Here is a 25389-nt window from a genome sequence, read left to right on the forward strand (position 1 = left end):
TACCTCTACTGTATATTTCATAACAAACATTTCCAGGCCTGAGGCAAAGCCAGGAGTCTCTGCTTCTTTTCAGGTGTCTAAACTACAGTACAACTTCATCTCATGGCTACTCAGAAAACAGTGGGGAAAAAATAATAATTGATGGATAAAATGGATAAAAGCTTCTGCTAAATGACATTGTAGAATTGTAGAATTAACATCACAAGTTCTGAAAACCAAAGGTGATGTCTTGAAATATACAAACAAGAATCAAACAACCAAAAATATTCAGTTTACTCTCACATAATAAAATAAATAAAAAATAAAAAGCAGAAAATCCTCACATTTAAGAAGCTGGAAATAGAGAGTGGTGGACAGTTTCGCCTGAAAACTGCTTTTTTAAGTAAAAAAAAAAAAGTCACATTTCTATAATTTCAAATGCAATCAAAAAATTCTGCCTACATTTATTATTATTATTACTATTATTATAAGATTATAAATCTGACCAGAAATTCAATGGCATCTTTATGGTGCATAAAAGTTGAAAAAGATACATTTCAGTTGTTACACACAAGTATTGAGGTTTTCTCTCTATAATTAAGTATATAAGGTTTTCCCTGCCGTGATGGAGGAGTGCATTATGGGACGCCTGAGTGCTGCCCTACATGTGGAGGATCCATTACCTGACATCAACTCCCTGGGAAAGGCAAAACCATCCAACTGCAACGTGATCTCTGGATCAAATAGTTTAAACACTTTACCCTGTTGGGGTTTTTATGTATTTAACTGGATTCGGAGACAGAGTGTGTGTGTGTGTGTGTTCCCAGAGCTGCTGTGATACTGAAACAGCAATGCATATATTTTGTAAGTCCCATCATGTGCAAAAAGTTAGGTTTTTGCTCCAAGCTGATGTCACATTCGTCTGCATATGGACTGAAAACATCCTGAGCACTGACCCTGGGGATACAGTGTAAACAGAAGGTGAATCCCAACTTCCAGATTATAGTTTTTGTTTTGTTTAAATTAACGCTTAGGTTTCTTTTTCTTTCTTACACTTTAAACTGTTTTCCTAATCCCACACTGAGCCAAGCAGGTTAAAAGTTGAACTTGTTTTTGATCAGTTGATACGCCGCTGATATTGTAAGGGTTAGAGGTGATTTGTGAGAACTATCAGCAAGGTTGGAATGCGCCTTCGACCAATCAGAAAGCTTGGCCGAGGCACCCCGTTGTAAAATCATCAATCTGGATCATCAAAGCTCTCTGCAGCCTATCACAATGCTGCCAGAGCCTATAAAATGTAACATGCACGCAATAATAAACTTGAAATACCCTGTTTAGACAAAAGAGAAACTCTGCACAGAAAAGGACAGGACTTGGCTGCGTTTCCTCTGAAGCCTGGCACAAGCTGCTGCCATGCCAGGGCCATGAATCCGGTCACCAGGCAAATATCTGAACTTCTTTGCGCAAAGACCTCGATTCCATAAAAAGCAAGCACGCATGCATTTTATGGCGAGTGCCAAAGCTGCTGCCATAGAAACTCAAAGACCGCACTCAGTGCCCACATGTCCAAGTAGAGCTTTTGTCCTCCAAATAGCTTTCATAAAATATGGGCTGGCACCCAACACGGATCACAGGGTTTCTGCTGTCGAGTCTGTTAAAGACAAAAGTATCCAACAGACTTCAGTGAGCTTTGGTTCAATGGCAGGAGACTCTTATTTGGATCCAACATTGAAATAATTTATGAGTCATCCTTACCAAATAGTTTCACTAAGACAGAGAAATGAGAGATGTGGGGCTGCATCTCACGGTAATTTTCATTCTTGATCACTCTGCTGAATAGTCTCTCAGTTAACCAATCAAGTATTTGGTCTATAACAGGCACTTCCAAACTTTTTCAAAGGACATTTAGCTGGAGGTTTTCATTCCAACCAAGAAGAAGAACATTTTTGTATACCAAATGCCTTTGCTAAATTCGTAAACACCATAAACACTGGGACCAAGTCCATTATTGTTTGTACTTTGTATGTTGTGCTATTTATTGTGTGTATTGTGATTTACTATGATGCCTTTTAATCAACCCATGAAGTTGAATTTCAGATTTGTGAATGATAACGTTTATTATCATCATCATCATAATTACTGTTATTTTATTGTCAACTGATGTCAGTCTTCAAATAGTTAATTAGCCTTAAATCAGGTTTCCTCTTGATTGGTTGGAACAAAAACCTGCAGCCAAACAGCCCCTTAATGATTGGTTTGGGTATGCCTGGTCTATAAAACATCAGAAAATAGGGACAAGAATCTAGTCAAAAACACAAATGTATTGGTAATTTACCATAATACCATATTTATAAATACTGTACACAGTATATGCTATAATGAAAGACTGAATGAAAACACTTTTTGCTTAAAGATCCTGTTCAGAAATGTTAGTATACATTTAAGAGAGTTTGCAAAAATGATTCTTCTATATCTTCTCCTTCTCTCTCATTGTGAAACCCATAATGACAAAATATGTTGATCGCAAACTGCTAGATATAATAAGTCTCTTACGTCACTGAAATGTTCTTTCTCAGTGTATGTGCACTGCAGGTTCATGCAAGCTGTGTATTGGACCAAGATTGGCTTTCTAACTAAATGTGATGTCACAAAATCCTGCTGGTACACGTCTAAAGCTTTAGATTTGAAGTGGAGCATGAAGAAATCCTCCTTCTGTCATCAAACTCTGCTCACACATCATTCTGCACAGTGGAGCTCAAACATCCAAGTGAAGTCACAATAAGCAAAACACATTTTTAAGTGGTTTAGTTGTTTTGAAAAATGTTTAATTGCATATGGATTTTCTGTCGACTTATTGATTGCTTAACCCTCCTGTTTTGTTTGTTTTTCAGGAACAACAATAACCCAGGTAAATGTGTAATTATCCAAAAGTGTCAAAAACAGAAAAAAATCTTAATAAACATTGTTTATATATTTCATTAATAACTTCATTACTAACCATTTCAATCAATATTTAGTGCAATGGTGTTCTTTACCTCTCACAGGTCATGGTTCAATGAGGATAATTCACTCTTTTTTCATTAAAAAAATGTATGTTAAAACTTTTTATGGACATTGGAAAGACCAACATATAAATTGCAAAGGTTTTACAAGACATTGATTAAAAAAATAATAATATTTGACTTTTTTTTTCTTTTTATGAAAAAATACTTTTTTTATTTTAGATTTTTAAACTTTGAAATGGGTCAATTTGACCTGCAAGATAACAGGAGGGCTAAGCTCTACAGAAAGCTCCTTTGTAACTCTGCAGCAGCACCAACACTTAGACCTTGAAGCTCAAAGTATTTAGCCATATCTGAGAGTATCAGCAGCAGCACATCACTGCCCCCCTGAGGACTGAACTCATCACTGATATCACTCTCTCCACATCCAAGTCTATAAAGCCAACAGGCCATTACCTGCAGTGTGGGTATGTTTGCATTCTTTGGCAGAATTCCTTGAAAAGGAATTACAGTAGTTTGATAGCGCAAACAAAACAATGTACAACAACTGAGTAGCAACGGGAGGTTAAATACTGTATGACTAGATCTCTGCTTTCCTCAGCAACCTCCAGTGTTTATGTCTCCGCCTGATGACTAACGTTAGTGACTTACAGCCACAGATGGCAGTAAAACGCTTTGACCGAGCCTCTACCTGTTTCCCAGCCCAAAGCGACGATGACATCAGATCTGTTTACACTGTGTGCACATACGCACACACACACAATTAACCAATGAGTAGGTCTAGACTCGCCTCAAGGCTCTTTAACAACCAATGACTTGTTTCAAGCACGTAACAGAGCAGTTCACGAGGTAAGCTGAGCAAACACCAGAAATGAGAATTCACAGTTTAGTAGTTTAGTACAGCAAGATACAACACACAAGGCAATAATGCTGTAGTTTAACAGGAGGTTTTAATCACAAATATTAGCTACATTACAGCTAATGTGATATCATGTTATTGACAAATCTGATATGATTCATTTTATTTGCTTATGTCTAAATTAACGTTGCTGCATTTCTCCAAATCCACGATTCTATTTGACCATTATTCTACGTATTACTTTATTTATTATACCTATTACGTTATTCTCATCTATGTGAATCAAGGCATGATGGTCTAACAATCGCAAAGAATAACATATCATTTGTTTTATGCACTCAACAACTGTCATTCACATTTTCAAATGTGTCTTTAAAATATGTGCTACATGGTATTTTTAATGATATGGTATACATAATATATTAAGGCCATCTGGGCAGGATTTCAGTAATTGAAACTGAAAGCTCATTAAGATCAATTTTTGATTCAGAATTAAAACTGTAATATCCCTACTCTGAATATAGTCGAATTATCAGCCAATCATGTGCCAGACATGATGCCTTTCCATTTCCTATTACTTTATCTTATGCATCAGCAGTCATCACTGTGTACAAACAGCAACAGATTTGCGAGTATCGCAGCATTTAGTGTCCATGTGATCCAGCATGTAGTGGATCCAATTATTTTTTACTTTAATCTCACTGACGCTAGTATTGACACTCCAAACAAGACTTTAAGACTTTATAGTATTGATGCTGCTTCTGTGTCCTCACAAACAGTAATGTGCTCCTGTCACTACAGGGCACACGGACGGCTGCACTACGATGATTCAAGTTCGAGTAATTGTTCAACATCTGGCAACAACACAGCGGTGACAATACAGCTGTTCATGTAAATATTATTGTGCTGAACACGAATCACTGCTCCTAAAGGAGCGGATGTTGCACAGCAACCACTTTGTTCATCTCCTTTTCGGTGACAACAGTGTCATGCACAGGAAGCAATTTCAATTGTTGATCTATGATGCTATTTATTTAATATTTAACTGTTGTAGAACAAGCAAAGTCAGTGAGCCTGAAAACCTGGAACTGAACTGAAGAACACGTCTTGTATAATTAATTTAGCCATTTAAGTAATTTATGAAGAACAAATGCCTTTTGTTGCTTATTTTCTTTTTTGTAAACTGGATATCTCTGGGTTCTCACACTGTTTTAGATAAAACAGTGATGTTCAATCACAGCTAAGCAACCATAAATCAGCTTTGGGCCTCATGCCAAAAATTTGAGAAGTTGTCGTAAATGTAAATAAAATTATTTGCGAATCCAGTGTGACATAAGCACAGTATACATATGTTTTACACTCTGAATTTGATGCATTCTGTTTTTATTTACCATTTACACAACGTCCCAACATTTTGTTAGAAACAGGGTTGTGAGCTGTACATAACTGGTCTTAGAAAGCAAAAAAAAATGATTTGATATTTTTCCTTCTCACGTGCTACCATGTAACTTTAGCCCCAGTCTTTTAGCTCACTGTCATTTATGTAGCTATTAACTGCAGAGGAGTGCTTTACAGGCCTTTGATTTAAAACACACACTCACTTGGCGAGGGGAACATTTTCAATCATGGATCTAATGTTTTCTGAATAAGCTAACTTGCATATCATCTGATAGATTCTGTTAGCAGCAGCTCGTCATTTCAAACAGCAAAATCAGAAGGTCTTAAGCTATAAAATAGGAGCTTATTTTTATCTGAAATCAAGGGTCCAACGGTCAAAAATGACTACAAAACAGTGGTGCTACCATCAGCACATACTAGTTAGTTGCAAATGTAAGGTTTACTAACGATCAGGGTTAATTATCACTAAAACTCATCCAAAGAGGCAGGCTAAAAGACAGCTAACTAACTCCTGCCACAGCATGAACTTGATGACTGTCTGCCCCAGTTTGGCAACCAGGCCGATCAAAATCCTGCAGGCCTCCGTCAGCCTCTCAGCATCTATCATCGGTAACAAACAGCCACTTCCTGTAGCGACAGGGAGTGCTGAAGTGGCAAAGAGTGTTCCTGAGTGAACTCATCATCATACGAGACTCTGGGGTTTAGTTGGCATGCACGTACACGAGTGTTCACACACAACAGACACACAGCTGGCAGAAGACTGAAGCGGAAATCCAAAAATACATTCCCAGGGTTCAACTGAGTAGATAAAGGTAGTGCAATACAGTGAGGTCATGGTTGGATTACCATGAGATACTACACGGCCCCAAAGCATCATGGGACTGCAGGAAGAGGAGGTGAAGTTATGGAAAATAGTAAAAAGGTGTGGCAGACCAGTGCGAGTCACTGGGTGTGACTGTGTTTGTGTGTGGTTTAAATGGGGTGAGTTATTTTGGTTTGAGAGAGAGTTAGAAGTGTTACCACTATCCCGTTGGGCCAGATGTAACTCACCAACAGATCCACGCTTTCTCTGCGTCCCAGAGATCCATGCTCGACCCTCTCGCTGCCCGGGGTCAGGATGTAGGGGCTCTGGCTTCCAGAGGGCTTCATGTTGGGCAGACTGAGCGACCGCAAGTCCTTCACACCCTGCTCCACCTTCAGCTCATCACCAAGCCGTGCTAAATGAAAAGAAAAAACATGGAAGTTGAGCAGTCTGGGAAAGGGAAATATTGAATACTGAAAACTTGCACTGCAGACGGAATGCAAAGCCAGTTTATAGCGCAGCGTAATCATATACAATGCCAATGCAAAGATTCTCCTGTTGACACCAAGAGGACATGATTCCAGCTATTGTTTGTACTTTACTGTACACCAAGTTAGCACCAAAGTCACTGTTAGCTTCCCCAGTTAGTTAGCACAACCATTAGCACAGCTGGCTTTCCCATTATAAATGTCCAGCACCAGGCATCACTTGAGCTTCAGAAGGTAGAAATTAAATCTTGTTTGGTCTGATGTCACTTTTACATTATTTATAATCTGTATGATTTATCACAATTTCAAAATTAAAACTGAAAAAAGCTGTGACATATATATGCTGAATATGTTATTAAACTATTGTTTACAGATCCAACCGATACAGAGCAACATTTAAATTCATTCTGAGTTGTGTTTCTGTTTAATATTCTAATAAGCTTAATATTCCTTTAGCTCTGTTTTCTGGTCTTCATCAACTTTTGGGAGAAATATTTGGCTCTTTAGCAGTTAAACGCTGCATATTTATGAGTTTCCTGTAAAAAACAGGAAGCTTTGCATATGCAGGATGAGTCATCAACATTTTTTATTGTAACTCTAAAATACCATTTACAATAACTACAAAACCAGATACTGGCTTATGGCTTACAATTAGTGCCAGACATACATACAGTCATGGGAAAAAACATTTTGACCACTTTTTTCTTCAATGTCTTGTTCATTTTAATGCCTGGTACAACTAAAGGTACATTTGTTTGGACAGAAAAAATGATAACAACAAAACAGCTCATAAGAGTTTAATTTAGGGGCTGATATCTAGCCATTTTTTATTGTTTTCTTGAAAATAACCAAAATCATTATGAAGAAAACCATGGAAAATGGCTAGATATCAGCTCTTAAATTAAACTCTTTGAGGTATTTTTGTTGTTATCATTATTTTTGTCCAAACAAATGGACCTTTAGTGGACCAGGCATTAAAATTAACAAAGAAATTGAAGAAAATAAGGGTGGTCTAATATTTTTTTCCATGACTGTATAAAAATGTAATAGTCTGATTTCATGGAAACATGCAAGTTGCTGGCTGAAAAACCAAAACAATCATCTGTAACAGGACAGATCGTTCGATGTAACTGAGGGAAACTACAGTCGGTTATAATTCTCTGTAGCTTCATCACTCTGAGTGAAACCTTTCACATACAAGTAGTTATGTCATCCATTGTTATTATAAAAATACTCTTTATTGCCGCTTTGTCTGTTCAAATTAAGAAATATAAATATAGAAATATTGTGTTCACAATAAAAAGCAGAGCGATAGTTTTTCAGTCATAAAAACCTGTTAACCCTCCAACCATGTGACTAAACAGCTGTGGACTGTTTGCCCCTGACCTCTGTCTTTCAGACTGCATGTAACTCCAGACTGCGGTCAAGAGGTGCGAGTTGGGAGGGTGACAATTTCAAAAGAATAGCAATTAGTCATGGCATAAGATCTCTTTTATGGAAGGCTTAAATCCATAAAATTGCAGCAAGTGTAACTTGCACTTTCCACTGAGGCATCATGGGAAGGAAAGCTGGCAGAGTCATCATGCTGCTACTGTGTTATTAAGATTCATGGGAAGCTTAATGACACTTCTGGAAAAACATTGAACAGTGACAGCTTTTTTCCTTGTAGTTCTGATTACTTCTAAGCATTCAGTCCCCTCCTTTTTCCTCCGAGTCAGAAACCCGGGTGTGAGAGGAAACTGGCCTCCGCCATCTGTCCTGCTCAGTCATTGTTAAAGGCACAGATAAGAATGGTGTGACGTCTAAAAAACACCGAAATACTGAAAGGCTGACTGCTCTCTATGAACAAAGCGAAACATCATTTATTGCTGCTATTTAATTAATTTTACCAGTTTATGGTGGAATTGTTTGACTACATTCGTTTCACAAAAATCTAACAACTGAATAATAATCATGATTGAATTAGAAATAAATCAGAAAATGCAGACATGACTCATCTGCTACCAGCAATGTTGTCATTTTCAAGAAAAGAAGTCCAACAGTGGGTGAACATTCACAGCACACACTTAAAATACAATAGAGCAATTTGTTATTTATTTGTTTTCAAGGCAAAAATCTCCATTTATTTTACGTTGAAGAAATCTCTCTCCAACACTAAACACTTCGGCATTCTATCCAAACTATTATGTGTCACTGATGAACTAATGTGTGAAAATATTCGAAAATGTAGCATTCACTTCAACTGATATTGATTGTTTTTTTAAGGTGGGTCCTTTTTTAGGTGGCTAAAGGACATTAAGCCATTGCTCGTGTCCAAAGTAGCACATTGCTTAGCTTCTGTGCTGATACTGCTGCATGCTTTTTAAAATTGGGGGCATTCCGAACGACATCTACTGTAAGTAATACACTTACGATGGTTAAGGACCTCATACAACACCACTTAAAAAAAAATCCAATTTAAACGCCTTGACCATTAAGTAATGGAGCATTATTGCAAGGATGTGGTTGCTTCTGTGCTGGACTTCGTGTATGGGTCGTGTGGTGTGTTTTTACCTTTGACTTTGAGGTAGTGTCCTCCAAAACGGTAGGCCTCGAAGTTGAGGGACAGCGGCGTGTTGGACTGATCCAGGAACAAGTCGACTCGGGACAGTTCAATGCCGTTCCTCTCAAAAACTGGACCTAGAACCTCTCTGATAACACACAGAGAATAAGATAGTTATGATTCAAGTCAAACCTTTGTAATATAATTGATGAGGCTGCTCCTCTTCCCTTCCTACCTCAGGGTTTTCTTTTTCATTGCAGGTACAATTTCGGTGTTTATGTCCACGTTGAGATCAAACTTAAGGCTGAAGCACTCCTTACTGGGGTCCTGCAGGGGGAACAGACACACTGTTAGTTTACACAGGTGGGGCTGGGCTCTGCTGTATGTGTGCTCTCTGCAGATCCACAGGGGGGCTCCTTCTCACTACACTGCCTGACTCAGACACAGAGCAGCCTGGGAGATGCCATTATGTTATAATAGCGTTGCAGTGGCTGCTTTCATATTGCATAACTCTGCTTGTGTCGAACACAACACATTTGTGAGAATGGGTGCTTTTTTACAAATAACTCTTGAGTCACAAAACATTAGACTCCTTCCAGGAACAGAAGTGAAACCACTGTTTCATGATGGGACTTTTTATGTTGCACCCTGCCTGCTGCCCATGTGTCTACGATGATGATTACTTACATCAGTGTGTCGTCTCCGTGGCTTCTTCTTCACCAACTTCATCCCCCCTGTTTTACGCTCCCTGCAAAACAGTTACACACACATTATAATCCCTTTCATTGAAGCCAACATATGAGGAACTGCTTAATGTGACCGTCAAGACTTAAAAAGAAACTGTCAGGGGACATACATTTCATGGCTGCCAAGACAAGAAGTCCACTGACAGGCAGGAAAACATGAACACAAGCATGATATAACGGAAGGGTTACTGACCCGCGGTCATTGCTCCCCTCGTCCTCTTCCTCCAGGTCAGAGGGGGGGCTGGTGCGCGGGGGACAGGAGCGCGTGGACACGTTTCGAGCCAGGATGGAGGCTAAAGGTCAAGAAAACACAGCAGTCATTCCTTCTGTTGGATCACAACTATGGAACACTTTAATATCAAGCTGTAAAGTGTCAGTTCATCCAAGTTTAAAACATGCAGACTGTTTTGCTCTGGTTTGTCTCCACGGAGAGGATTGGGATTCTGTTTTTGTTGTTCATTTTACATTTAAAATCATGTTATATTAGTATAACATTAGGATCATCTTTTTCTGGAACCAGTGTTGTTGTTACTTGGGATCAGAGTTTTATCGTGATCATTGTCTCTGATGTCCATCACAAATAAACTTAAAAAATTACAGAAACATCAGGGTCCATGCTTGAAATAAATCCTAGACTTAATAATGTTATTAGTGACAATGTCTTCTATTTGAATTTTTTCATCTAAAATAAACTAAAAAAAGACATTTGTTATTATTCCAGAACTTGCCTGAGAATTCTCACACGTTTAAGTTTTCTTCAGTATTATAAGTAATTCAGTGATAGTTGTCGGCACATGCAGGAGTTCACTGCCAAAAGGAAGTGCTAGTAGCTAATTCGGCATACTTTAATACTTTTTAATGTGCCGAATGTCATCAAAAATATAAGCTAAAAGACTGGTCTCGAGCTGTAACCCCGGGCCCATAGTGTCAGATTTTGAAACCACCTGCTTTGCATAATTTTCTTAAGGGTAATTTCTTGGTAGAACGAGTTCCAAGATAAAATGTACACAGTGAGGTCTTTTTTATCTGTAACAAGACTTTTTCAAAGCTGTGAGGACCACAAATAAAATTCAATTCACCTCCATTGTATTAGGCTGGATGCAGAAATCCCATATCGGGGACCTACTGGCTAGTTCTTAAAAGACTGGTTGCAGACGTCTAAAACTCTGTCCAAATCTATTATTTGTACAGAAATTAGAATAAGTCTGGCATCGTGCCCACTTGGCCCAGTTGGAAGGAAACAGTTGACCAATCAGAGCTTTGTAGGCAAGACAAAATATGACAGTGTTATCTTCCTGCTACATCCATGAAAATAAAGACAGAAAAATAACACCAATGAGCTGGATGAGCTGCTCAGGTTGTTGTAGGTAGAGTAAGAACTCCGAAACTGTAAAACTGCATTGTTTGTGCTGAAAAAGGAGAAATTAATTCCTACTTCAGCCTCCCTATGTCAACTGAAAATCATTTTAATGGGTATAGTAATGTGACCCAAACATGAACAAAGTGTAAAGTTGAAAGAACGAAGTGAACAAAAATAGTAACTAAGTTCAATTATCAGGTAAATTTAGAACTAAAGGTAAAACTAGTAAAAAAAACAAAACAAGCTAAAAAAGTTAGCATTATTTTGATGAACCAACATTTTAAAAACACTCACAAAAGGACTTTAACTATTCTTGTAGATTTTTTAGACATTCATTGACATACAGACTACATATGGGAAAGGAAAATACACATGTTACATTTTGTCTCTTTAAGACAAACATAAAAACTTAGACAGTGAACTCCTGTGATGAGGTTATGGCCATGACATCACTGTAAGAGGGGAAATACCAAATAAAAGAAACAATAGAAGTCTACCTTGAGGTTGTAAGTCGAATCGGGGGTGCCGGTCAAAGTGCATGTTGTCTGTGTTCTCTGAATGGCTGCGTGAGTCACATGACTCACACAGGTGAAGGGGGCTTTTGTTATTCAGGTCTTGGCAGTCCGGGTGGTGGCAAACCTAAAGGCAAAATAAGAGGACAAGGTAAAGTCAGATCACATGACTGCCAAGTCCACAAGCATTAAAATACGAAAACATTTTAAAAGACTGGGCCAAAGTGTTATGGTAAAACAGTCACACACATTTAGAATAAACAGCTCCCTGCCTGACTATTGTTTCTGCCACAATTAAATGACCACAGAGGCTGCCACAGGCATTCCTGAGGTCTGGTGACTCCCACCGTCCCGCCATCTGTCCCCCTCTGTGGGACGACAACTAATTAACTTAAAGTTAGTTTTTCACCTTGTGTGCTGATCTGGGACCAGCTTACCCTTACATAATCCAAAGCTGTTTCCCCAAGAGGTGCAACAATGAAACCGACCACAGGTCAGTAACTGGGAGACTTTGAGGCCGCAGCTCTGCAGCCTAGGAGACAGGCAGCAGACGGCTGCAGGATTAAGGATCCCTGTCTCAGCCCAGACAGATCTGACCCCCCCGCCGCGCCGCTTTTTCCCCAACCTCAGAAGCACCAACGGACTCTTCTACATCTCACTCCACCCTGTGTCCCCCTTCGTCATCGCCCACACCCAGCTCAGGAAGTGAGGATGTATGGGGAGATACAATGGAAGTCCAGCTAATGTACTTCCTGACATTGTTTCCCTGTACTCAGGAGGAGCAGTTTCTGTACATGCGCGTAAATTTGTTTGAGCGCAAGATAGGGAGTCTAGCATCCATGTAAACACAACAACTGTAGATATGCACGAGGTAGATGTCACCCCTTGGCCAAATGCTGTTATATATGCCTGTGTGAAGTAACTAAATTGTTGTAACACACATGCATACACACAGCAGCATGCTCTAACTCTACATAACAGAGTGTAAGGTCAACGAAGAAAGTCAAATTTCAACAGAAATGACTCAGTCTGTCCCTGCTTCTGGTACTCTACCGTCATATTCTGCAGACTGGAGCAAGAGTCTCCCCCATCCCTGCAATTCTGCTCCATGGCCATGCCAGCAGGCACCAAGGACCCCAATAAACATCCAACTCGCCACCTCGTTGGCGTGCTAATTCACTCTGCGGCGTGCCCCCGTCAAGCGACACTGACGAGCTGCCTTATTAATCCACTCCTCTCAATGTCTAGCCAGGTATAATCGCAGATTTTAAAGGGGCAGGTCGCAAGGGCTGGAGGAGAACAGAAGGAGGGAGGGATAGTCCCATTGAAGATATAAACCCAACGCAGGAAGGAAGGGGGGAAAAAAAGTCCATCCAGAAGCTTTTCAGAAGTACAAAGCCCCCCTAATCTTGCATCCTAATTGGTGCCTGTGTTCTGTCAAAGCCATCTGACGGTCCTGCAGAGATTAAACAGCCTCCACAAGCCAAGGTCTTCTCCTCTCTCCCTTTCTTCAGTGTCCTCTGCCACCACCATTACAGACTCCTCCCTTCCTCTCATGCACCCTGGGTCACTATACCCAGGCAGAGCCCCCAACCAGAGGGAGAGGTTTTAAATAGAAAGAGACTGAGAGACGACAGAGGCTCAGAGAATGGCTTTGTTTACTGTGGTGAACATGCTCTCCTCCAGTAAGCATGACTGCTTTCAAAGATATTGCCAGTTTGGTCCCATTTTTATAGGTCGGCTCATTTCTAACAGTTCCGATAATGCTGTAGAACACAGTGACACAACTAAAGCAAAGCTTGATATGGCAAGAAATACCAGCAATGAAATGTTTTTTATTATTGCTAGGAAAAATCCACAATCCTATTAAGTATCCTTAAATCTCCAAATCAAACTCTTGCCAAAAGATTTCCATCAAAATAACCTTTCAGTGCCATTCTTTGCTCTTCTTCTTTCAACGAAGAAATACTTTCCAGTTCGGATATAACTGATGCTATTGCAGCATATTCTGAAAACATACCTTATAATAAAGATAATTTGCCAAGTTCTTGCTCTCATTATCCAATCACATTGCAAGAATCCAGCTGTGATGCACACAAGACATAATGGCCAAATAAGATCTAGTAATAAACCAGTATGTCACATGATAACATGCTCGCATTGATAGTACTAAATGTTTATCAAGCACAACGGTTGCCATGTTCACCATCTTAGATTAGCATGCAACATTTGCTAATGAGCACAAATTACACAGTACAGCTGGGGCTAATGGGAATAAAATTACCTTTATAGCTATTTGATTGGAAAATATGGGACAAATGAACTTTTGACCTCATGATGGCTTTAAATGAAGTCAGAGGATCACCAAAGTCAGTAGCATTCATCTTCTAGGGGCCATGAATGTGCAAAGAAAATTCATGGAAATCCTTCCAATAGTTGCTGAGATATTTCCATCTCGAACAAGTGCTGTATTGTATCTTTTTAAACAAACTGAGGTCCTGTTCAGTCTTGTGCTCACTGTATAGTGACTTTAGTGGAGGAGGATAATGAGAACAGTGTGAAAAGTCATGTCATTTCTCAATCATTGCAGTTGATGACGTCCAACAAGTTGCAGGTACAGAGAAGCGTCTCACCTCGGACTGAGTCACTGACCTCAAAGCATTGCTTGACGACCACGCTGCCAAAGAGAACTTCCTGGCAGAAGCAGACAAGTCGCAGAAATCTGTTACAACATCACCTACTTACGCCTCTCTGAAGTCAACGTCAACGCACGCACGCACATTTTCGTGCAGCAGAGTCAAATGTCCCATCGCACAGAGGTGGTATGTTCTCCATGAGGTGTGGAGACAGACGGCCGGGCTCGAGAAAAAAACACATGAGCAAATCAGATGCCATATTTAGACAATAGCCCAGATAGGTAGGCCTTCCTCACTATCAAGTATGGGCGTTCACATTCCAGTTGAAATATCTGACACCACAGCCAAGACAAAGATGAAGAAAAGGCTCAAAATGCATAAAAAAAATAAAACAAAGCTAGAAAAGCTTGTAATCCTTCATGACATATCTCTGAAGATATAAAGCTAAAAATAACTTCAGCTCAGGATTTGTGCAACAGATTTTTGTAATTCTCAACATTCCTATCAGTGAGAGGGATGATTGATACTTGGGTACGAGGACATCCTGACTTTTATTATCCAGCCTGTTTCTGGATCAGTTTCCCAACACTACATGTAGGAGGAGGAGGAGTGTATGTGAAGCTGACTGTAAGAGAATGTGACCATGCCGGACAGCTGACAGGAGGCCATGCGTGCTCCATACTGCAAGTGTATGAAAGCATGTGAGACAACATGTGTCATGTGAGTGTGTCGCGTGTGTCCCCCCCCATGCATGCCTGCTCTCAGATCTGGCCGGATTAGTGGGGAGGTCCGGGGGGGAAGCATGAGTGACTGTAGATGAAACACTGATTACACACACACACAACCCCACCATCATCCCCTTCCCCAACAGCTGAGAATACACACACAGCGGCCCCACAGCGGCCCTTCGTCTTAGCTTAACACATCCAACGCCACGTGGCACCTGCTTATGCACCCTTGTTTCCACACATCCTGCAAACACGCCAACACTCCCACGCACGGACTCATAAATACACAGATTTACGAACACAGGCATGCCCGCTCCGAGGCTGTGTCATCCATGAGCAGCACACCAGTCGCTCAGCTGTGTTAAAGCTCTTCTTGGTTGGAAGAAGATGACTGGAGTGTTCTGGGGTGAATCAGGATTATTACCTTAATGCTTAATCCTACAAACACTGGCACGCAACAGTTGTAGGCAACATACTTTACAGCTGATGCTAAAAGACACAGAACTTGAGATCGGTTATATTAACCTCAGATTCAAAAGTAAAGCAGTAGTAAATTATAATTAACGATGGAAATTGTGGGTTTAGAGCAAACAGACGGGCAGTTCAATTTGGCTGCAACGTCCTCACCACCAAAACAGTTTTGTCTCCCAAGGACAAATTGCTGCTTCCTCCCAAGCTGGAAAATCTGAGGGTAATCAATCGTGGCGTAAGGAATTATACGACGCATCGAGGGAAAGGCCGCAGATTCAAATCCAGATTACAGATCTGACTAAATGTGATACAAGGCTCATCCATCACAGGGCTGCTTTGAAGAGCAGAGAGAGAATCTGCTCAGTAATGATCTCTCGATCTCCAAAACTACTCTAATCGCAACTCCCGTCTGTTCCCGACGTCACTGCATTGCCCCCTCCAACCGCACTCAGCCCTCCTCCGAACAGCTTGTCCTGCCAGAGCACACCTAGCACTTATGTAATAGCATGCATCACAGTGTGCATGTGTGTGTTTTAAGAGTAAGAAAAGGCTATGAGAGCCGTGGGCTATAATATCTTTCACAGCCAAGGGCCATGGATTATCTTCAGAGAGATAATCTACTTCCTTGTTTTGTTGTGAAAAGCCTAACAGAATCGGAGTTCAAAAGCTTTATATCAAATCTGAATCTCTTTTTAAATCTACTGAGGTTTGGTTTTTAACATCTGTAAGTTACATAATGAAAGATCAAATTTAGATTGGATCGACAAAACAGGTTTGAGTTATTGAGCAACAACCTCAAATTGAGATGAGCAGTACAAAATATGGGAAACCTAATAAAATGTATTGGGAAACACTGAATTAACACTAATAACAACTTTGTGACTTTTACATCATATTTTCCCCAAAACAGTTGTTCCAAATGCTACATCTGCCAAATTTAGAAGCATTGAGTTAATATGCCTAAAATATTGATATTTGCCTGATATTGACATGACACAATCAGCTACATTTATTCTGTTGAGAAGAAGAACCACTTTTTTATTCACTTAACTTTCGAAAAACACAGTTAACTGGCGGTCAGTGGTGTTATAGAGTGTTCTTTTCACTGCTGGACTTTGTCCCAATGTAGCCGCATTCAGGACTCTTGTCCACAGTCCAAGATGATTCCCAAAGAAAAGCTTACAAAGATGAGATTTATTTGTTATTGGAAGTGTTTTCAAACAATGTTGTCTACTAATACAAGATAAAAGATTTGAAAGATGAGGACTAAGTGGCTGGTTTGGCAAATGTACATCGGGTTAACCGCCTATGCACGCAGTCGCTTCCTTGAGCCTTTCTATGGGAACCATCAGCCCAACTGGACCCAGTACAAACATCAGCTGACAGAGAAAAACTCATGTTTAAAACTACTTCCACTTTTATGGCGATAGAGTGAAATTTGAGGCTGCACCCTTTGATAAAAATTTATCTTTTTACATGTCTTATGAGTGGACTGACCAGATTTGAAGCCGATGATTTGTTAAAGTGTGAAATGTTGAAAAATGGGCATACAAATCAAAATGGCCGACTTCCTGTTGAGTTTAGGATATGTGTCCCCCTAACTTTTTTGTTCGTCTGGAAGAGAGTGTATGCCTACCGAATTTTATACATTTTCATCCATCTTGGAGCTCAGGAAATAATGTAGGGGGTGCTACAGAGCCAAATTGCCATGCCCATTCCTGAAACCCATATCAGATCGCAATTTTCGCCAAGCCCGACAACTGTGCCAAATTTCGTTCGTTTTCGAGTAGCCCAAGCGCCTCATTTTCTCCTCCAAAGTGATAAAATAAGAAAAAGAATCCTTGTGGATACAATAGGTCCCTCACTGACTGAGTCAGTGCTCGGGCCCTAATAACATACAACTGACAAAATCTGTCATTCAATAAGAGATTTGTTCACATCAGAGCTTAACAAATCCAGCTTTTGTTAACCAGCCCTGAAGTTTGGGCAACACTAAATGGCACACCCAATTCCAGACCACGACCAAATAAACAAACAGTTGTTTCTGGATCTGTGACCAATTTCTGATAAACTAATCAGAATGAAAAATAATCTTTATGGAGAGCTGTTTGTTCTGACGGCTGCAGCTATAGACCGCAGCTAATCCAGTTAATACAGTAAAGCTTCGCTCAACTGGAGCCAATCAAATCAATTATTTACTGTGTGCTACAGAGAACAACAGCATAAGAGAGATGTGAGAGAGATAACAGCATGGAGCATGAAGCAACTGATCTGCTACTCTGGCTACAGACTGTGTACGAGACTGCTGGTTTAACCTAAGTAACAAGACACACCTCGACACTGTCGAGAAAACACTTTCTCCTCTATGACCATTATTAAAACACCTATTGTACACATTAATATAAGAATGACTTCACTCAAAGCAGTCACAGGCCTTTTTCTCTCTCTAGGAAAGGAAGTAAAAATATTGTTAAAGAAAGAGGAAAAGGGAAAACTGGCTGCTCTGAGCTCATCTTACTTTCTTCTAAAAAGAGACATTTTATTCAAAAGTTTCTGTTTTCTTTTACTTGAAATGTAGGCCTGAGGTTCATTGTGCTAAGACTAATTTGTTTTCCCATGCAAGTGCCAAGTACCACAAGTTCAATGTATAATGTCTGTATGTTAAAGTATCTGACTTTGAAAATTGACAATAAATATCCGGCTTAAGCTTTTAATAAAGTCTTTATTGTGTTATGTTCATTACATTACATTACATTACATGTCATTTAGCTGACGCTTTTGTCCAAAGCGACTTACAATAAGTGCATTCAACCTGGTGGTACTAGACATAGGAATCAAGTAAGTACATAACTTTAAGAGCTAACTGTCACCGCTAAAGGAGTGCTATATGTTAAAGAAGAAAAAGAAGAGAAAAGAATACAATTTTTTTTTTTTTTTTATATGTTTGGTGACCATGACTTAACCGAGATATTGTTGGAAGAGATAGGTCTTCAGCCTGCAGCGGTTCACCATCGTGGTGTGTGTGTGTGTGTGTGTGTGTGTGTGTGTGGGGCTGGATTCAGGAAAGTACAACACACAAATTTACCGCATTGCATTTAAAAACATACTGCAAGAGAATAAAAAGTTGGATATTTTATTGCCATATTGTGAAAACAAAAGTTCCCACACGTGTTTTGCTTTATAGCAAACAAACTCAGCTGTTCGTCATAGTGGTGCCCACACCCGTAGAGCAAACTCAATTCCCTGTCATTGTTCCGCGCGGCCATCGTCACACACACTATAGAAAACATGAAATCAAAGCAAACCTGAATCAACACAAAACACAACAGTGTGATTAATGCTTCATATTGGGGACAATGGAGAACACTGTTTGGTTAAGTTGAGCTCAAACCGTATTGTTTGGGCCAATCTTCTGTCCAAAGCAGAAAGGTCTCTTAGTCTTTGTTGAGACTGCGTGTGACATCCAGGTACACTGTGTTCAATTACACGGGCCAACTTTAATGCTTACCATTACTCCACTCCCACAGAAGAGTCTGCTTATAAAGGTCCTGTCCTAACACGAAAGTCATCACTGATTTGGCAACCGGTGGAGATTCTCCTCAGCACTAAGTTATGTTAGCATTAAACGCTGCTGCTCATTAGTCATGAGGGGTTGGAGGAGACGGCTCACAGTATCGTTGAGTCAACCTTTCGCCTTCTTTTTTCTTCTAAAACCCACTTTTTCCATTTCTGTCTATCTTACAGCAAAACACACCAAAAATGCATCTCAATAAACACACCTACACATGCAAATGATAAGTTAGCAGCAGAGTCATGCACAGTCTTGTTCAAATAGTCAGACTGCAGTGAAGTCACTCAAACATCCAGACAGACACAGGTCAGACCAACTCATACACATCAAACTAATCAAAGATGACCCAGACGTCAGACACAAGTACACATCATCAGTGGTTCACAGTCTGACTGAAAGAGAACCAACCACTGTCGCATTTTCACAATGTGCTGACCTTTGACCGGTGCATGCATCAATACAGTATACAGTAAAAAGTACAGAGTGCAGAGACTACACAAACACTGGTGTCTCAAACCATGAAAATGCAAATAAAGCTGAATATTTCTGTCGGTTTCTTATTTTACTGTAATCCAGAACAATTTTATCATGATCTTCCTCTGTAAAAATAGATCAAAACCTAAAAAACCCCAACTAATAATAAAAGACTTAATTTATTTTGATTGTTTTGTCAAACCATTTTATGTTATTTAAATCGATATTAGGGCTAAGCAATGCTGCAAAATACTGACAAGATACACAATATTTTAACTTAACCTCCAATATCCTTAATAAATAGTGTAGTGAGGATGAGTATGGGAAAGAAATTACATACATTACAAAGTATATTTCAGTAAACACAAATCATCGAGCTGTAACTGATGTTTTCTTTCATCATTAAATATAACAATAGTTGTTTTTTCAGTGAGCCTTTTAATCATTTATCTATAAATATCAGAAAATAAGGAAAAAATTCCATTACAAGCGCCCAAACCCTGAGGTGTAGTCTTCAAGTCTCATTTATTTTTGAACAGTAGTTACAAAATGCAATAGGATGTATTTTGTAATACTTAAAATAAAGGAGAAAGGAGATAAAATATTAACATGGAGAAGTGAGAATACAATGTTTGTTCTATTAGCTACTTGAGGAGAATTAAAAAAAAATAAAAGTTCATAAAATGACATCAGTCAACTGTTAAGTATCCTTTAAGATAAGGACAAGCCAATAGCTCTCATTCAGATTATATCAATATTACATTGAAATATTCCAACTTTCCAGTGTTGATGTTTTCAAAACACCTATCAGACGCTGGCAAGAACCTTCTCTCCACACACTCATCTTCCTACATAAAACTACGCTGTCAAGACATTGATTAGTTCTTCAGCTGCAGTGAGCAATCTCATATCTGTGACTACATTAAGCATGACTGATCGTCAAAGAAAAGTTTAAAGAGCTAAATGCCTGCAGAGCGAGCATGCTTTTCATCAAGCTGAGCTGACAAGACACCGGGCCAGGTCAAACTCTGCTACATGTTACTTCTCTGCTACCTTTTTCTTAAGAGCCAATTTTCATTGTCCTCTTGGGAGCAGAGCGCCGACCCCATAGGGCCCCCTATGTGTGCAGGAGAGGGGCTGCTTTCCTAAACATTACACAGAGTCGCCATTAGATGTGGCCCAGTAGGTGGGATTGAAAACAGCGCCGAGTAAAGCTGCAGGAGATCAAAGGGGAAGCCTGGGCAGGCCTGGCCCGGACTGATTTATTTTTCAATAAATAAACGATGCATCTGTTGAGGAGTGGCACGGGAGAGAGCCGCTGCCGCTCGCTCGCTTTCTTCTGCCGCCATCTGTCCTCTGGCCGGGGCGATGAGGTGGAGGAGGAGAGCCAGGGCCTGGGTTTTTACTGCGGCTGTTATGCAACAAGACTGCCTGCCTCACTGCATGCCTGTTCCCTATTAACCGACTCTCCCTCACTCTGCTAGAGTACAGTTCTGACGCCTTCGCACACATATGGATTTACTCAAACAGAGGCACTTGTTGGGTTTCATCCTCCCAAGAGAGAGGCAAATGAATGTATATGTGTGTGTGTGTGTGTGTGTGTGTGTGTGTGTGTGTGTGTGTGTGTGTGTGTGTGTGTGTGTTACCGGAACACATGTTAAGTATGTTCATCAAAAGGAGCCGCAGTGGTAAATTCTGCTGAGTATTGTAGGACGAGGAGGGGTGATTAACAGGGGATGATGTCATGCAAATCCAATAACAGCAGATGAAAATAAAATAAGGAAAGCAGGTGCATATAATGATTCCCATAAATACTGTATATTCAACGACATGGAACTGATACTTCAAAGGATCATATCAACTTATGGTACAACACTAATTGCTAAGAGCTTGGAATTTATAAATATAATAAAATACCGTGTCGGAGATGGGACCCCATTCATTCCTATGAAAATTCCTTAGTGGCACATGAAGCCTAAGAAGTTGGACTTTTATAAAAACTCAGATCCTCTGTGGATCCGCACTGTGGCGCCCAAAGAGCATGTGCACTGATGAATTCCTACAGCTGAGCTCGCTAACTTCCAGTTTAGCCCTCCGCTAGCTCGAATTGGGATAAAATTATTTAATCGTGAAGCTCTTTCCAAATGTTATCGCACAAAGTGGATCAAATACTCATAGTTACACAAGCCATTTCATGGGGCATGTGGCGCTCAAAAAATGTATATACTGATTTACAGACATCTCTTTCTTTTTCGGGCACCATGGCATCACATGACAGACTCGGATGTTGTAATTCCACGCTGTCAATTTGGTTTCAAAGCCTGGTGCTCTTCCTTGAGGAATACGGTGGCAATGCTACAAGTCTCAGAAACACGACCATTTACTTGTTACTGTCTCTAACATGGCACATATGTACTTTACAATGATAACTAGACATGTTTTGAAACAATGCAGGCTTCTTATTTATAGCTTATAACTGTCAATTTTGTCATCTGAAATGATGATGTCACAGCACACTTTAGCTTATTAATGCCAACTAAGCGAGTGCAGTCTGTAGCTGTCTTTTTAATATTTCTTGCAAACTAGTTTTAAAATGAGAATCATGGCAAAAAATACTAATGAAGGCTACATACATGCTACAACGCTAAAGGCCTGAGGCTAAAGCACTGTAGAGCTACAGCTAGTAACGGTAATACAGTACAGTATCATCAATAAAAAATTACATTTTTACATTCTAACACAACATGGCTTGAATAATGGCTGTGGATGTAATTCTAAGGTTGCTAATGCAGGTAGCAAGCTAGTTAGCTTAACATGCTAACATTGACAGTAGATAAACACTGTTTTAATTAAACTGGGGGGGTTGTATGGTAAGTTTAATCATGAAGTTGGTTGCCAGCTTGTTTTTCCCGGTATGATCATGTTTCCGGCTCTTTAAGACTTTCCTTTACATCACAGCCTCACAGGAAATATGAGTTGGAATTACCCCCCAAAAACATATATCAGTCTATCACACTATCACACAGATCAGTTTCATGACTAAGTGGCTTATCTGATGGTATTCTGACGTCAGGTAGATTACACTGTGTAACTGTACACAGCATTTCATAATGCTCTCCTCCTCTGCACAGTGACACAATGATTGATGAGGAGCGGGTTTTCCAAGATTACACATTAAAGACATTTAGGAGAAATGGGGCCCTTTTGATATTATTAACACAATGACATCATGTTCGTACAGAAGTAATAGAGGTAATAGGTAATAGGAGCATTTGCATTTTCTCCTCTGGTAATAAACATGCAAATTACAGGTGTGCTGACACCAAATATTCATCAACTGTCCTGAGTTTGACAGCTGTTATCTCTTCTTCCCTGCAAATCTAAAGGTGAAATGAGACACCGCGCAAAGTCCATCTGACAGCACACAGACACTCCAGGTTTGAGCCTTTGCCACAGAAAACAACAAACTCAGGAACAAACATGCTCAGGAAATACTGTAAGTGCTAGTAGACTCCTTGTAGACTATGCATTCCAGTGAAAGGTATGTTTCAACATGCAGTCAGTGTTTACCCACGAAAAATATTACCTCTAACTTTCCTGGTTGCATTTTTTAAAAGCTAAATCCAATCTCAAATAACATGGCATCAATTAGCGCAAACAGGATTTAAAAAAAAATGTTTATAAATTGTATTTGGAAGAATTTAACTGTTTTTAGATCTACTTCAGCTGAAACAGAAGTGACCCCAGGCCCCCGCAGCAGAGTCAAATGTTTACATGACACCCAAATGACACATGCCACTGTCACAGTGTCGTCACTGAGGCACAACAACACACTCAGGCTGTCTCTTCAGGAGAGAAACACTGATAAATCCTCTTAGAGCTGAAGACCTAAACACAGCCCACACTATTCAGTTCAGGATGATCAATACGACTACGGGAAAAAAACCCACCACTCACCAGCAGCTGGTCTCTCTCTGCTCTAACAAAGTCAAGTGTACTGACTGCTGTCTCAGAAAATCTCGGCTGGACTGGTACGCAACCAGCCTCTCTATCCATAGCTTCAGGGCAGGAGAAGAAAGAGAGACAGACAGGAGGGCGTTGAACAAGACCAAAAAAGGAGGAAGTGAGACTGGGTATTCCAAGTTATATTGGAAAAGATTTTGGAAACCACTTCCAATTTGGTATAAAGAATATGGAAAGGAGTGAAGTCTGGTGGGTGCCAGGGGGCACAACTGGTCTGCTGATATATGAAGCAGATGTGAAATATGCAGACAAAGAAGGAAAAACAGACTAATAGTGCTGGTCTGCACTGATGTGAATGTGTAATACTTCTACGGTCTGACACAGACAGAAAAAGGATGATAAACAGAAAATTAATTGGCAGCTTTTTTGATTTGTCAAGCAAAAATGACGCACCATGAGAATTTGTATAAAACCAGTTTAACCACTCACAAAATTTGATTAAGTCTCTTGAAAATGATACGTAATTGTTCTGTTTTTTCCAACGTTTTATAGACCTGACAATTAAATCGCTTAATCCAGAAGACAGATCAATAATTAACTTTAAGTTCTGCTATCCTTTGCTTTTACAGAGAATGAATGAAAACCGCAACAACACAAAGTGTTTCTTCAGCAAACATTCTCTCAGCACTTCATATATTCTTCAATAAAAGTGCCACCACACAAGAATCAAAGTGAAAAGCTTGTTCTTCATATTAACATACCATAGAAAGCTCCAGTTTCCAGGATAAGCAGCCCCTTTGAGTTTCAGTGGAAGACCCAATCAATATCTCCAACAGACAGCAGGTGGTGAAAGTTTTAGTCCCAACCTGGATCGAAGCTGCTCTCTACTCTGTAGTCCCTCAGATGAGTTTGTGCGTGTCAGTGAGTTTTGAAATAATCCCGACGTTCGTGGTGAAATCAGTGGACGGAGTTAATCTGTCAGACTGGGATCGAAAGAACGTGACACAGCTGAGAGGCTCACTCTGTTTACTACAGCAGTCTACTGGGAAGACACACACGCGAAAACATACACACACACACAGAAAATCATCAGCCACGCCTATCTGCTCCGTCACACCCCCACATGCTCACACACATCCTGGCTGACTCATGTAAACTCCCACTGAAACTGAGCTCTGAGAAAAAGCAAAGTTTTCCGTCTGACGTACAGTTCTGTGCTGTTGCAGCTGATCCAGATGTAAACCAAACTCAATGAGCAATAGTCCATTTTTGTTTCTTAGTTTTGTCTGAGCTAAACTTGTGCCGGATTTAGCACCATGTTTGACACTTGACCCTGAGGTGACAGAAGGTTAAAGGAGGAAGTTTAGACAGGTTTTTTTTTAAGCACTGACCCGGGGCAGAATGAGGGATAAGCACAACCAACACACTGACAACTTTCACACACATATGACCACAAATCTGTTCGGTCTGGATCAGTTTTGAGATTAAACATAGAACAAAAGAAAACAGGTTAGTTATCATATTAAAATCAAATGAGGAATAATTAAACACTAACTGATGTCTTTGGCGTGGTGTGTTGTGGTGGTGGTCTATTAATTAAAAAATTTATGAGATGAAAATGAATCCACAATAAGTGTGAGTAATTGTTTTAGGGGGAAACTCCAAAGTCTATTTAAGTCTCTTAAAGTGCTCGGCAGCCCATGAAACATGATGTGTAATGACGCCTGGGGATCTCAAGAAGCTTTGTCACATCTGAGCAAAATATAAACAATTAGTCAATCTATTTAATTAAAACAATTTATCAGCAAATATTTTAATCATCAATGATTCATGTCAGTTATTTTGCGCCAAATACTCT

The 25389-nt window shown here is 39.9% G+C and overlaps 1 protein-coding gene across 1 annotated transcript in view; it reads right to left on the bottom strand.

Moving 5' to 3' along the window:
• plekhg5b (pleckstrin homology domain containing, family G (with RhoGef domain) member 5b) overlaps positions 1-25389 on the bottom strand; it is a 79149-nt gene that overhangs the window by 20539 nt on the left and 33221 nt on the right. The window contains exons 3-8 of the mRNA XM_059332322.1: positions 11674-11815; positions 10010-10109; positions 9758-9818; positions 9306-9397; positions 9082-9218; positions 6289-6455 (exon numbers count right to left, since the gene is read on the bottom strand). Coding sequence (XP_059188305.1) covers positions 6289-6455; positions 9082-9218; positions 9306-9397; positions 9758-9818; positions 10010-10109; positions 11674-11815 — 699 coding nt within the window. The remainder of the gene's footprint in view (positions 1-6288; positions 6456-9081; positions 9219-9305; positions 9398-9757; positions 9819-10009; positions 10110-11673; positions 11816-25389) is intronic.

This window comes from Centropristis striata, chromosome 5 (assembly GCF_030273125.1).
Source record: "Centropristis striata isolate RG_2023a ecotype Rhode Island chromosome 5, C.striata_1.0, whole genome shotgun sequence".
NCBI classification, from domain to species: domain Eukaryota; kingdom Metazoa; phylum Chordata; class Actinopteri; order Perciformes; family Serranidae; genus Centropristis; species Centropristis striata.